This window comes from Desarmillaria tabescens (assembly GCF_030435595.1).
Source record: "Desarmillaria tabescens strain CCBAS 213 chromosome Unknown EV420scaffold_15, whole genome shotgun sequence".
Lineage (NCBI taxonomy): Eukaryota > Fungi > Basidiomycota > Agaricomycetes > Agaricales > Physalacriaceae > Desarmillaria > Desarmillaria tabescens.
Window position 1 is genome coordinate 25,754 of NW_026848314.1, and position 13,838 is coordinate 39,591.

The 13,838-nt window shown below is 48.5% G+C and overlaps 5 protein-coding genes across 5 annotated transcripts; 3 read left to right on the forward strand and 2 right to left on the reverse strand.

The window, feature by feature from the left end:
• Positions 1-6: 6 nt before the first annotated feature.
• EV420DRAFT_1620359 (cytochrome oxidase complex assembly protein 1-domain-containing protein) lies at positions 7-767 on the forward strand (the record flags this gene model as incomplete). The annotated part of the gene is made up of 5 exons (XM_060475565.1): positions 7-168; positions 218-436; positions 489-543; positions 594-653; positions 706-767. The coding sequence occupies 5 exons, from the start codon at positions 7-9 to the stop codon at positions 765-767; spliced, it is 558 nt and encodes a 185-aa protein (XP_060331297.1).
• Positions 768-3,299: 2,532 nt separating this feature from the next.
• EV420DRAFT_1269275 (type I 3-dehydroquinase-domain-containing protein) lies at positions 3,300-5,289 on the forward strand (the record flags this gene model as incomplete). The annotated part of the gene is made up of 2 exons (XM_060467490.1): positions 3,300-4,214; positions 4,267-5,289. The coding sequence occupies 2 exons, from the start codon at positions 3,300-3,302 to the stop codon at positions 5,287-5,289; spliced, it is 1,938 nt and encodes a 645-aa protein (XP_060331298.1).
• A 229-nt stretch (positions 5,290-5,518) lies between these two features.
• EV420DRAFT_1642066 (uncharacterized protein) lies at positions 5,519-7,172 on the reverse strand (the record flags this gene model as incomplete). The annotated part of the gene is made up of 7 exons (XM_060477310.1): positions 5,519-5,962; positions 6,021-6,305; positions 6,360-6,398; positions 6,452-6,521; positions 6,584-6,774; positions 6,824-7,084; positions 7,137-7,172. 7 exons carry the CDS (start codon positions 7,170-7,172, stop codon positions 5,519-5,521), a joined length of 1,326 nt encoding a protein of 441 aa, XP_060331299.1.
• A 795-nt stretch (positions 7,173-7,967) lies between these two features.
• Positions 7,968-10,765, forward strand: EV420DRAFT_301893 (uncharacterized protein). Its single transcript, XM_060481596.1, has 5 exons — positions 7,968-8,278; positions 8,347-8,574; positions 8,628-9,645; positions 9,697-10,094; positions 10,153-10,765. The coding sequence occupies exons 2-5, from the start codon at positions 8,380-8,382 to the stop codon at positions 10,339-10,341; spliced, it is 1,800 nt and encodes a 599-aa protein (XP_060331300.1). The 5' UTR covers positions 7,968-8,278; positions 8,347-8,379; the 3' UTR covers positions 10,342-10,765.
• Positions 10,766-11,491: 726 nt separating this feature from the next.
• Positions 11,492-12,753, reverse strand: EV420DRAFT_301871 (uncharacterized protein). The gene is made up of 4 exons (XM_060481595.1): positions 12,678-12,753; positions 12,382-12,623; positions 11,651-12,327; positions 11,492-11,603 (listed from the first exon to the last, which is right to left on the reverse strand). The coding sequence occupies exons 2-3, from the start codon at positions 12,382-12,384 to the stop codon at positions 11,653-11,655; spliced, it is 678 nt and encodes a 225-aa protein (XP_060331301.1). The 5' UTR covers positions 12,385-12,623; positions 12,678-12,753; the 3' UTR covers positions 11,492-11,603; positions 11,651-11,652.
• Positions 12,754-13,838: the final 1,085 nt, after the last annotated feature.

Below are 13,838 nucleotides of genomic sequence, written 5' to 3' on the forward strand. Positions count from 1 at the left end.
ACCATCATGGCCCTCAGCCTGAGCAGAGCTTGCTTCCGAACCCGCCTCCACCGCGCCTTTGCCACAAACTTCCCACGGCCACCGCCGCCACCCACAGAACCTCCCCATGTCGAAATGTTCTCCGACACCTCCCGCCCGCGTCCTTTCCGCGAACTTCCGCGCATAAAGGTATGCAAAATCAATCATCCTACGATACCTCTCTTGATGATCTATGCAGAGACGCTGGCCTGCTATTCTGGCACTAAGCGTGGTCGGTGTCGCGGCATGGGGCGTCTTTTATAGTTACGCGACGAACCAGCAAAAGATCTCGAGCTCGGTGTTTAAGCAGGTCTTGCGGACAGCTAGGGAGGACGAGGGCTTACGGAACGTCCTGGGGGAAGCATTGAGGCCCCAACCAGAATGGTGGCTCAATGGGGAACCGAGGGTTCTTGGTGCAGTGAGTCTGGATCCTAGTTTGTTGAAAGATAAAGCTTCATTGAGACTTGCAGATCAATATCTTACAGGGACATGTAGATCTGAGTTTCAGGCTTCGGGGGTCAAAAGGTGTGTTGTCTTTCTCCCTTGCTTTTTGTCTCGCTTCATTGCTTGTCCAGGTTCTGGTACCGTCTATTTCACCAGTGTTAGGAGAGAAAAGGGTGTCCCATACGAAATCTGTGCGTTCTTATCTTGTCTTTGCTTTCGTCACTCTTACGTTCACCACGAAAGTGCGATTCAAAGTCATAGCCGACGATGGAACCGTCGTCAACGTCGACTCCAGCAAGGTCTAAAACCTATAATAAGGTGCTTTTTTACTTTCCCCTTGGTCGCCCTTTGCTGACGGCCTTATAGACGCGTACAATATCTGTCCTCGTATAATGCCAAAATTTAAAAACTTTTAAACACAAGTTTCTCTACCGGACAGTAGTCCGCTATACTCAATTATTTCAGTCACTAAGCTGTGTTCTGTCTTAACAAAATCAGCCGGGAGTATCAACATCTCAACGTGCGCTAATGGTGGAATGCGAAGATTACTATGCCTCCCCAAAAACGACACCGTTAGTGTGTAGGAGGTTACAGCATTCTGCGGGGGCTGAGGAGAAAAACAATGAAAAGTTACTAGTGTAGGATCGTCAATCGATACTGATTATTGATGGGCGGTTAAGATGGTATGAATTTCATTGCGTGAACTTTACTCTATGTTAATATGAATCACTAATGCCTGTTCAACGCGTAGTGAATCTTCAACACGAGCCTGCACTCTTTGAACACTCTGTTCTCGCTATCTTCAAGGCCACCTTGTTGCTATGGATTCTGCTGCGCGCTTGATGTGCTTCAGAAGTGTCAGCTACAAGAGGGCCATGCATCTCTTTCGAGCTTGAGTGGTAAGAGGATGTTCTGTCTCGATCATGCTGCGGTTGAACTCAAACGATCACAGATACTGGAGGATCCTACTTGACCGATATCACCACTGTGTTCCATGATGAGAACCTGTCTTTTGGACAGCTTCCTGAACTGAGCACTCCGACGTTGTACCTTGTTGTCAGTGCTTCTCCGAAGTCCACCGACGCCGAGATGCGTATCCTCTTCTGTTATTTTCCCGGCTCGAAACACTAAGGAGAAGAGGCGATCTACATGTTGCACATATATCGTTTTGGTGCCAAGATACACCCTCCCAGCGCTCTCAGTAGCATGCACGAGATCTAGGGATGTACGTGGTCTAACATTCTCACTCAACGTGGTTTAAAAGTCTATAACTTAGTTACTGCCGTATAATCTTTTCTCTAATCAGGCACCTCTTCAAAGACGTACGCCACTACATACTTCAAATTCTTCCTTCCTTGGAACCAAGGTCTGCGGCGTTGATGCTAATTTATGCGAGTGAATTTCGGTCCCCACGTTGCCTTACATATTGACTTTCCAGGTGTCCACAAGCGAACGCCGGAGGAAATCTATGTCTTGGGACATCCACGGTGCCTGTTTACAATTGTGCGTTTTGGTTTCGGTGGAAGTACACAGTTACTCTCACTTCCACGCGCCTCGTCCGGCTCACCGCATTATACAAGCCACGAACAAGTGTCTAGATCCGCTCTACTGCAAAGTCAGGTACCCGTTGTTATTCACTATCATCGGCGATCACGACTGGCCAGCCTGTTCATTGAGACACGAAACCCGTTTGATGTACACAGAAGTGTGAATGGTCAGAATGTCCTGCGATAAATGGAACTCGATGTCCGCTTGGGGCCACCTAATTGCGAAACCCGTCCGATTAGTCGCGTTGATTTTAATTACGCGTCCACATGAAGGCGAATGCTGCGAACGTAATGCGGTTACTGTGTTGTCATTCAGACGCGAGCTTTGTCCTTTTCGAATGTGATACGGTTGCGGTTTGACTGTATCTGCAAAACGTTCAAGTTGTCCGAGTATGATTCGGCGTTCGCGGAGTTGAATTATGTCCCCTCGTTTTATATAGCACACCTTTGAATTGAACTAGTTCGCGTGTAGACGGAAGTATAGTTTTGTGAAGCAATATCTCTACGGGAAGCTTGCGGGAAGCCGAAGGAACTTTGGTAAATACATACTACGTGATCTTAGTCAGCAGTTCGGACCGTTCTGCAGGCCGTCATCACCGTGTGGTCGTTGCCTTTACTCCGCGACAAGAAATTGAACTGAACATCGAACAATGCGATACCGTCGAGCTCGAACGAACCACTGATCTTTCGAGAACAACTCCTCCGTTTACTGCCCCAGCTCGGATCGGAGAAACCTCCCTCCGCCGCCATGAATGTCCGCGATTTGATCCACGACTCAGGTCCTTACCAGCCTTATCCACGTACTAGATCTGCTACGGACGAATCAGAGACAAGACCAGTCAGCCTTTTTCTTCTTCCTTCTCTTCATTGCTCATCGCTTCAAGGTCACGTCGCCGTTAGATGCAATGTTGTCTCTGGGCCCTTCACGCGCTTCGTCGCCGTCCACGCCCCCAGTGCAGAATTACTCGAGAAAAGCGAGTATAGTGCTCATTGGCATGAGGGGAGGTGCGTATACTGCCATTTTCAGCTCTAACTCTATCTCAAAGTCGGTCAGTGGGAAAGACTACTCTAGGGACTATTGCCGCCAAGGCTCTTGCTTGGGAACTTCTAGACACGGACACCATCTTTGAAAAACAAAATATGCCAATTGCCCAATACATACCAACATATGGCTGGGACGCTTTTCGCAAGGCCGAGTCGAATATCCTTGCCGAAATCCTGCGCCAGCATCCTGTGGGCAAGGTCATCGCTTGTGGTGGTGGTGTCGTTGAGCTAGAGGCCAATCGCGTGATGCTCCAAAAATTCAGGCAAACAGGACCTGTCATACACGTTTTGCGCGAGAAGGAAGCTGTGCTCAGCTACCTCCGTCAATCCACCCATTTTCCTCCATACATTCACGAAACCTCGAGAGAGGCCTGGGACCGGAGGGAAAAGTACTTTCGCCAATGTTGCTCTTTCGAGTTTGTCTCACTTACTGTCCCCATCCCCCCGGCTCCCGAGGGACCGAAAGAGACGGTGACACCTGACCAGACTTTTGCGCTCAAACCTGTGGAAGAAGAGTTTTTCCGACTCTTGCGGTTTATCCATGGTGTGGATTGTAATAAGGTCCCTTTGACACCTCGTGGTCGCCGCTCATACTTCCTCGCTCTCACATATGAAGACATCAGGGATGCGATTAACGATCTGGAGGAGATCTCTTTGGGCATAGACTTATGGGAAGTCCGCGCCGACCTTCTTCTATCGCAGGACCCTACCTTTATTGCATATCAAATTGCAACTCTCCGCCGACATTCTCCACTTCCCATTCTGTTCACACTCCGTACCCTCAAGCAGGGCGGCAAATACCCTGACATCGGTACGAAGGATACCCCTCAAAATCATTTGAACATTCTCTTCCATGCGCTCACTCTTGGTGTCGAGTATATAGACTTGGAGATGGTTCTCCCAGACTCTATATTTTCTCACATTGTGGAGCATAAGGGAAATAGCAGTGTTCTTGTCTCGTATCAAGATTGGAAAGGCAGCCTCGTCTGGACTAGTCCGCAGACACGGCAACTGTACGATAGAATGGTTTCTAGGGGTGCGGATATCGTTAAAATCGCGAGCACAGCGAAGGTCTTTGAGGACAACATGAGTCTGAGGAAGTTTGCAGCCACCGTTGAGAGAAATCCTATCCCGTTACTCGCCGTCAACATGGGGCCTGAAGTAAGTTTTCCATCGGGTTATCAAAAGTATGGAAATAATTCCTATCTGCTAGGGCAAGATATCCCGAGTACTCAATACCGTCTTTTCTCCGATGTCACATCCTCTGCTTCCTCGAGCGGCGGCGCCTGGCCAAATCTCATTTATAGACGCGCAATCTCTTCTACATCTGATTGGACTGCTACCGCAGAAGAAGTACTACGTTTTTGGTTGTCCTATTGCCCATTCTATGTCACCCACCATACACAATACCGCCTTTTCTACACTGGGGCTCCCGCACACGTACGAACTAAAAGAAACAACTTCGACGAAAGAACTCAAAGAGATCATGGACTCGACTAGCTTTGGCGGTGCAAGTGTAACCATACCTTTCAAAGTCGAGATTATGCCTTACTTGCAACATATATCGCGGCATGCAAGGATCATCGGAGCCGTCAACACCATCACACCCCTCGCACCCGGCGTCTTTAGTGGTGACAATACAGACTGGCGAGCAATTAAAATATGCCTCGTCCGCTCACTCACTCCCGCAAACGTTGTCACCTCAAGCACCACTGCCCTCGTCCTCGGCGCTGGCGGTACGTCTCGGGCAGCCCTCTACGCGCTCTACCAAATAGGCGTTATCAACATCTTCATCTACAACCGCACACGACCCCGAGCCGAGTTGCTCGCGGAAGAGTTCTGCAAGCTCGATCCGCTGATGAAGATCAAGGTGCTGGATAGGTTGGACGTTCCCCTCCCGATCCACCCGTTACCGACGATGATCGTGTCTACGATTCCGGCGACGTCCATGAGAGATACGGAGCTTATTGATGTGGGGCTTAGGGAGGAGCATTTGAGTGATCTTGGTGGGGTGGCGATTGAGTTGGCATATGAGAGGAGGATTACTAAGTTGCTAGCGCTGGCGCAGGAGAAGAGGGATAAAGGGATTGCATGGGCAGTTGTGGAGGGTATTGAGCTGCTCTTGGAGCAGGGCTATGAACAAGTGAAAATATGGACTGGGAGACGGGCGCCGAGGACGAAGGTGAAACAGAAGGTGATGGAGGAGTATGAAAAGGGGAAACGTACTATGTCGTGATATATGGGTACGCATTTCTCGCCTGTTATACCTTTTTTACCTTTTTGTAGCATTCCCTGGGGATTGTTCGCACACTCGTAGCTTCGCCTTGTAACTGACTCTCCATCTGTACTAGTACTAACATTGCATTGATATATTATAACATGTGCCGATAAAGTTGTAGGTAGATGTACAAGGAGATATAGTCCTATAAAATAATGTACAATCCCGTAGTAACTAAATTTCGGTCCTATACCTCCGATGACTCCCCAACGCGAGGTCGAGCCGACTTACAAGAATGGGACAAGTACCCAAACGAGAACCGTATCGCATCCACCACCCGTCGAATCACCAGTACACACCAAAACCCCACGAAAGACCGACAAACTGAACGAAGGGCTCTAATCCTCCAGGACAACGGCGGCTCCCTATACTCCGGGCCATACTCATCCACAAAACTCTCCGGAAGTCCCTCCCATCGATCATAATCCTCATAATGCAAGCGATTCGCAGGTGCGAACCCCACCAAATCATCTAATCGCACGTCCATGTCGTGTCCCCGAACAACATCCGGCTTGGAAGACATATCTCGGAAGAATCGAAAGGCCTCGGGGGCGGTGAAGCGTTTCTGTTTGTCCCGGGTGATCATGCGATCGAAGAGGGGCGCGAGCAGTGGGAGGGCCGGAGTAAGGTGCTGAGGGGAAGGTAGGTTTAATGATGCACGATATTTGGGGGAGGGGGAGATATCTCACCTGGAATTGGGCACAGAGCATATATCCCATGGCTTCTACGTCGTATGCGAAGGGGTCGTACCGGTACTCGCCTTGGGATAAATCCCGTTGAACAGAACTTTGTTGAGCCATGCGGCGGGGAAGCAAACGGTTAGATGAATCCGGGTCGAACTGTATGGCAAGGTCGAAATCCACCAGAGCTGGTACGAGCTTCCCAGCGTGCTGGAGGTCCCGCCGAGCCTCGTTCATGGCTGGCAGTTTCGGGTTTATGACGTGATTGGTGACGATGCTTTCTAGGTGGAGATTCTGAAACGGTATATGATGAGGGGCTGGTGTAGTAAGGTGGAGGAAGCTACTTACTCGATGAACGATATTGTTCTCATGGAGAAAGGCCAGGCCCTAAGAATGTTATAGCGCCAAAAATACACCGTTGAGAGATAGTATGAGCATACTTTGAGTAGAAAATGTATGAAAGTGAGGTTGCTACGCAGTGTGCATTCCCAAGAAGAGGCACGTCCCCATCTGGCACAGCCAGGAGATGAGATGAGAAGGAGCTAAATTTGCGAAACGTCTAGCAGGCATACCTAGGCATAACCACAAAGCAACATTCGTCTAACTCCAAAAACTCAAGAATCGGTATGATGCCCTCGAAGAAGCTGTTTTCGCCTTGCTTCTGATGCAGATATCGGTAAATATCTAGCTGAGGGCTTCCCGCTCTGACAGCTCGGATAAAAACATGTCGAGCTTGGGAATCCTGGGCGTAGAAAACTCGACCCTGCCGATAAATCATGAGAAGATGCCTATAGAGCTGACAAGGGCTTTACATTGTTTGTATTTGGAACGCCGAATAGGTAATCCCCTTTCGCTCTGGGGCCACTAGTATATGCGTACGGAAACGGCTCGTCGCAAGACAGACCCACTTGATCGAAGTCCATAGATGGCACGAGAAACCCGGAAGACGCTCCTTTTACCACCAAAGGATGGTAGAGGAAGTATCCTTTATCTTCGAACCATTGTCGTACGCGTGGGGAAAGCCACCACTCTCTCAAAGAGCCAGGACTATTCTCGAAGAGGTCAGCGCTGATCTACAAACTCGTCAGAAACACAAGGATTTAAGTAGAAAACAGAAGGGAGTACCAATGGTGTCTTTAACTCTGATTCTGAAGAAGACATAGCAGAAAACTGGGGGGCTATGCGCAATCCAGTTGCATTTTCAGAGTTATTGAGGAGCGAGGTACCGGAAGGTTTGTCCAGGATCGCAGTAGGCACGCTGCGCCGTCGTCACTGCGCTCCGGAAAGATTGGGTCTACTCCCTCAGAAGGTATGGCGAGACCAGAGTCAAGCATGGATTATTACGACGTTGTCGTCCCAGTTGCAATAAGCTTTAATCCGTATGGGACTGCTGTAACAGTGAAGCAAATCGAGTGGGAATCTCAATCCACGAAACATTTCAGCCTGGTCGCAAAAGTATATAAATGAGGTAGTAAGCCTACCATTTCAAATCCCGTCGAAAGGAATGGTACCTCACACAGCATACTCGGGTGCCGGACCAGAGTTGGTGTTCTGCGCGTCTGGTTTAGGCTGCTTTCTTCAAGTTTGGCCTGAAAGGTTGAGGAACATTTGTCCAAGCAGGGCCTCGCTTGTTAGAATGGTGTGCCTTTCGTTTGAAAACATCCAGGTCTCAGTCTTCAAATCGGCAGGTGTTATGTCCAGCGTTTCGATGAGTTCTGAACCCCAGTGAGGATACCACACTTCACATTTCGTCACGAGACGTTCAGTAGGCGAGCATGCCCTACCGCGATGCGACCGGCCAGAATTATAGGTGCGATTCTCGTTTTAAAAAACTGATACAAATGTCGTAGCAGTTACCAATACCGGCCAATCTGGCAACATGGCTGATCCAACGAATGAACATCGTGATAATACAGAAGGGCAAGAACAAACCTCACTATAGAACCACGCATGGGATTTGAATTCAACTTCTGAACGAGTGCAGGCATGCTTGGGGCTGCTTGAAGTGGCAGTATTAACCATGGTCACCGGATCCAAATTTGGAATGAGAGGACTCGAAACGAGAAGTCGTCATTACGTCACTAATCTCTCCTTTTCCACCATCTTTTGCTCTGACTTTACCCATCCACAATTCTCCCTGCAATATACTACATATGCACAAATGGTAATAAGGAAAGGCACAGCCAGTTCATCAAATATAAGTGGTGGTGCAGGTGCTGTCGACAAGAAAAGCAAAAAGAAGGCACCTGAGCACTCGAAGGCGGAAGGTGGGATGCGACAGCAATTGCCACATCTGCATGTAACGGCACTCCTCGACAATTTCGATACTCCTCAGCACACAACCGAAGATAACGGGACGGTATATTTTATGAACCTGGACCTCGGTCGCAAGATGGCCGAACATGCCGTCGGACCTATGCCGGTCGACGAATTTATCAAGCTCATACCCGAATGTCCTTCTCACCCTGATGCAGTAATGCCGGATAGTCGCGACGCGTTCAGCAAAGTTCCAAAGTGTGAGGGCGAGGATTTCAAGAATAAGTGCTCGCTCTATGACCCAATTGTACGTATCGTCTGCTTTTTCTCCTCCCATGTCTAGTGATCGTTGCACCATAGAATGAGGCTTTCAATTCCACGCGCAAAACCTCGCAAGGCAGGATGATTCGTTGTCCGGGCATTACCTTTTACAACACTTCCGTCCAGCCGGGACCTGGCAAATATCCAACCAAGGTTGATGGTAGCGGATATGCTCAAGAGCACCTCGAGTTCGTGAAAGACGCAGGGACTTCGGTTATTCTTTCTCGTCCGAGCTTCTGGCAGCTTTTCTGGGAGGCCAAAATGACTGACTTTGCTGGTGAAAACGGAGTTCTATTCGAACACATTACCGACGAGAAGAAGGAGCGTGTTATTGCTGATTTTGGTCAGACATCATTCTATGCAGTACAAATGCTGGCGAACCAGTATCGCGATTTTGCTTTTTCAATCTCGATGACCGATGATACTGCACGATTACTCCGATGGGATCGCTCGGGTGTTATCTTCTCTGAGGCTATTCATTATCGCAAGAACCCCAAACCTCTCTGCCAGTTCCTTTGGCGTTTTGGAAATGCCAATTCATTGCAGCGTGGTGCGGACATGTCTGTACAACAGGTCGTTACGGAAGTCGAGGAGGTGCTCTTTCGAGATACTGTGAAGGCGCACGTCAAACTACAGCTCGGGTTGACTGACGAGAAAGAGGTGGATAAAGCGCTAGAAAAGCATTATGAACCTGGTCAGGTCTGTATAGTCGAGGTATTCGAACATCGGGAGGACCAGTCGCTTTCGTCATCGTCGAAATCTCGAAGTCAGGAGCAGGAGCAAGCTCGCGCAGAGACTCGCAAATTCCTGGTGTCTCGACCAGTAACCTCACCATGCTCACTGGCCTCGCGTTCTACTCGTGGGTCCTGGGCTGTCGATCTACAGACCAAAACCATTGTCTTCTTGAAAGACTGTTGGCGTGCCAAGGTCGAAGCGGTAGATATGGAAGGTTTGACGCTCCAGAATCTTCGAGCAAGCGGTGTGGATGTAGGGGTGCCGACGGTTGTTTGCCATGGTGATGTCTTAGTCTATGTCGAGAGCCATGCCAAAATGGCGGGTGGGTGATTTCCATTGATGCAGTATGTCAACTTTTTCTCATCAATTTCAGTTTCCTCAACATTGACATCGAAGTATACTGAGGATAGTTGGAATAAGGCTTCGAGGAGTGTTAGGTCCCGAACCCATTATAGAATGGTTACTGCTGAGGTGGGCTATGCACTGCAGGAGACCTTCGCTGGGACGCGGGAGCTTATCAGTGGCTTGCCAGGATGTGTTCCATGGTCTGTTACCATTTATCTTCTCATTCTTCTCTATAATGAACTTCATTCAGTGTTATACAATGCAATAACACTGGCGAATGTTATGCATCGAGATATCTCATCGACTAATATCATTCTCGTTGCTGACAAGATACACAACTTTGGAAAGCGGGTCGCATATGTAATCGATTGGGAGTTCGCCGTAGCAGCCAGTCGACAGGGAAAACATGAGGACTGGTGGAAAACGGTGCGAAAAAAAGGTTTATACTGTGCGGTATAGCAAACTCATCGTATAACGAATACAGGGCACGGTTCCTTTTATGTGCATTAGCTCTTTACCAAGTATGCCAGGTGTAGAGGGCCATCACACCCACTTCTTCGGTTATGACGTGGAGTCACTCGTCTACGTGGCTCTGTATTGTGGATTATACCGCCTACCGTGGAAAAGCTACTCAGGAGAACCGTCACCAGTTCTTTCTGCAAAACCTCTTTAATTATGACACAGGCATGTGCTTTCAAGTGGCAACTCGTGACACGGAAGAATGATGAGCTTGTGGGCTGTTTTTGAAGGACCGGAGTTCTGCAAGTGGTTCAAGGCGGCTTTGAACCTTATTTCTATGTGGTACCCTACCCCCAAGTCACTTCCTTCTCCTCAAGCTATCCTTACTGAATTTTCGAAAACTGTTGAAGTGAATCCGGCATCTTTGGACGAACGTGATGCTGTCCCTCGCAAAATGCCTATCCGAGGTCTCCCAATAGGAGCTGTTAACTACGATACGCGATCCTCCTTACCGGAAACTCCAGAGACTTCGAAAGAACCATTGCGCAGGTTACGCAACCGTGTAGTCGACTCGTCACCATCTGAAGGAGCACCGAGGCGTGGGAGGATTCTGAGAGGGCGAGGCCAGCCGCAGGGCTCCACTTGTAATACTGTTGGAGGAAACACCTGCAGGAGAAAGCGGCCAGGCGATGAAATAGGAGATGGAGCGGATGATGAGCATCGCAAGAAAAGCAAGAGAAATAGAAAGTCGAACTAGAACAGAGATTACCACCAGCCTTTAGGGTCGTACAAACTCAACAACGGATACAAGAATGAGAAGTTGACAGGAAGTGTTTCTTTATCTTTGAATCACTGACGCACACGTCGGGAGTGTGAGATTTCGAGCTTCTCATAGCACTGACAGTCAGTTGCCGTCGGGTTCTTGTATGGATTCACTTACGTGTTTGCTTATTTCCTCGGGGATTTCTAGTATATAAGGCTTGTTGCCGTCACAGAAGAGGGCCGGCCCCCCTTTCAAGGAGCAATAAGCAGGCGATATATACACAGTCGGTTGTGTTAGGATCATGGGGCCATTCTCAAACGAAGTGAGTGGCAAGAATGGATTACACCTATGGCAAACACAACATAGGGACTAAATACGAAATCTACAGCCAAACGCACCGGGAAATTTTGGTGAAAATATCCTACAAGGCGGAGCATTCTTAGAGAAGTAACTATACAATTGATTTGGTCAAACACTCGTAATTCCATATCGGCAGTAAAAACATATACAGAGAGAACAGTACGTAAATATTAGTTGAGGTCGTTTTTCGTTTTCTCTTTTTTTCTCCTTTTCTGTAGAACGTATATGACTCTGACTCCAAGCAAAAAGTGAAGACTTGAAATCGTAACAAAGAAAAAAGAACATAGAGCAGACAGAAACTGGCAATTGGAGGATATTCACTTCAAAAGGATACTCATCGACTCGGCGCGAGACTGCAAAATATATCAGCTGTGATTATAAATAAAATATCTAGATTTACCTTTATAGGCCCATCCTAGAAAGATCACCCTTCGCCCACTCAGTAAGATTCTCGCGCTTCCGCGTCGCCCTGCGAGACTCTAAGTCGGCCCTGCCAACCGTCGGCATGGTCATTGTGCCCGTTGTGGAAGCATCCAATGCCGTGTCCACAGTAAGATAGTCCTCGCTCATAATCTCCACTTCGCACGGCTTCCTCGTGATAGTATATCCCCCCCAGGAACCAGCATTCCATTCTTCGCCCCACGCATCCAAGATGAAGAACATCGTGTCTCTGAACCGATATTTCCTCTGATAGAACGTCAGCGACGACTTGGGAGGGATGTTCAAGGTTATCGTTTTCTCGACACTCTGCGTCGTCTCGTAAGACGAGAATACCTTCGATGAAGCATCCATCGACATCGACAAGCCCTCGTAAGAAGCTGCGATCCCAACGGAGACGGTAACCTCAGAGCCTTGGGTAACTTTGAGCCCCGTCGTATACTTGAGGGAGTACTGCTGCGTCGCGTTTGTGTTGTTCTCCCAGTACATCTTGTACACCCAAGTAGTGTCGATAAGATAGGTGTCCTTGGCGGCGTAAAATGCCTCATTCGCATAGGAATAATAGATGGTGGTTCGACCAGACTTGACGAGGGCGTCACCATATTTGGGCTTGTAAACGACATGGTCGGAGAACCCGCTCTAGGGCATCCTTTCAATACTGTTGAATACAATGCGAGGTAACGAAACACTAACCATGATGATGAATGAAGAACGGCGAACTGTTTGGTCGAAAGAGATTTGGAGAATAGGTAGCTGACTGAGAGAAGGTCCAGTCGTTGGGTGGTTTATCTCTGCTGCTTAGCTTGTCGCCTTTATACGCCTCATCCATTCATCCTGTCAAGCCGATTGTATAGACGGACCCGGTCCCAATATACAGCAGAAATATGCATAGATCCTGCAACTCAGGAAGCATCGGCATTTTTCAAGTGCCCTTTCTATTAGTACCGTCATTGAGGTAGTAGAACGGCAGTCTGAGACACAATGCTTACGAGCGCGTCAGCTTGTCTTTATCTTCCCCTCGCTCATCGGTCCTACCGACTCATATTTGTAGCTAGTTCTCAGCACGTAGCATTCTGGATCTCTGGTCTACCTTTCAACACCGTCCATTGTGCCTGTTTATCAGTTTATCATTTTAACAAAATGAGAATATAGATACGTTCTTTGACCGGCCGGGTCTTCATCTCTGCGGGTTCTTCATCTCAAACATTCAGTTTTGTGGGTTCTGTGGCGCAAGCATTGAGCTGAACGTGAGTTATGTATCGCAAACGTTGACTTACCAGATCAGGTACTCCTGTTACGTGTCCTAAACCTTGTCTTCGAGCTCTAACGAGTTCTCCATCCTGGCCAATATCGAACGTAACCTCGTACGGGTCCAAGTCCGGATAAAAATGGGTCATTGGTAGCGGACTGACCACATGACTCGTTGCAAAACCCAGTGGTAACACAGTCGCCGTTGCATAAGGGTGCACGATTAGGACACGCTCTCCTTTAGCACCCGGATGCTGCATACTTCCGCCTGATGTTCAGGAGCAACGGTATTGAGGACTGGACTCGTGAAGTCGTGACGGCAATGAGATGGCTCCGGCAACAACAAACATCGGAACCGAGGGAAAGGGTAGGTATACAAACATAATTGAGAAGAGCGAACACAAGAACAACAAGGCCGGGTGGCTCAATGCTCGTCGTTTGACGGTGAGAAGGAAACGGGGTGGCGTAGAATAAGAATACCCGATTCCGTGTGGTCTGTAATAGATGATGGGCATATTCATAATAATTTAATGGGAAATTCAAGGAAGAAACACATCTGTAGAGCACGGGAGGCTTGTTTGAATGTTTTGATGTCCGTCTAGGCAAGGGTTCTAGACCAGAACTCCTGCACAGGCCATTTGAGTGCTCTGATACCCTCGCGTCTGGCGCCCAAAACGCGATTATGCATCACCTCTTTAATTGGCTGAGCACTTACCAGCAGCAGAGCAATCAAGAAGTTGCTCGACATACTTCGTTCTTCCCGCCCTAAGACACCTCCATTGATACCGTGGTGATACGAATCACTTGAACATGCAATCCAATAGGTCTTCTCCACACAGGTGCAGACATAAGACTAATGCACAGCGCGTCCGAGTATAGTTGAGCTTGGGAAACGTTAGTGG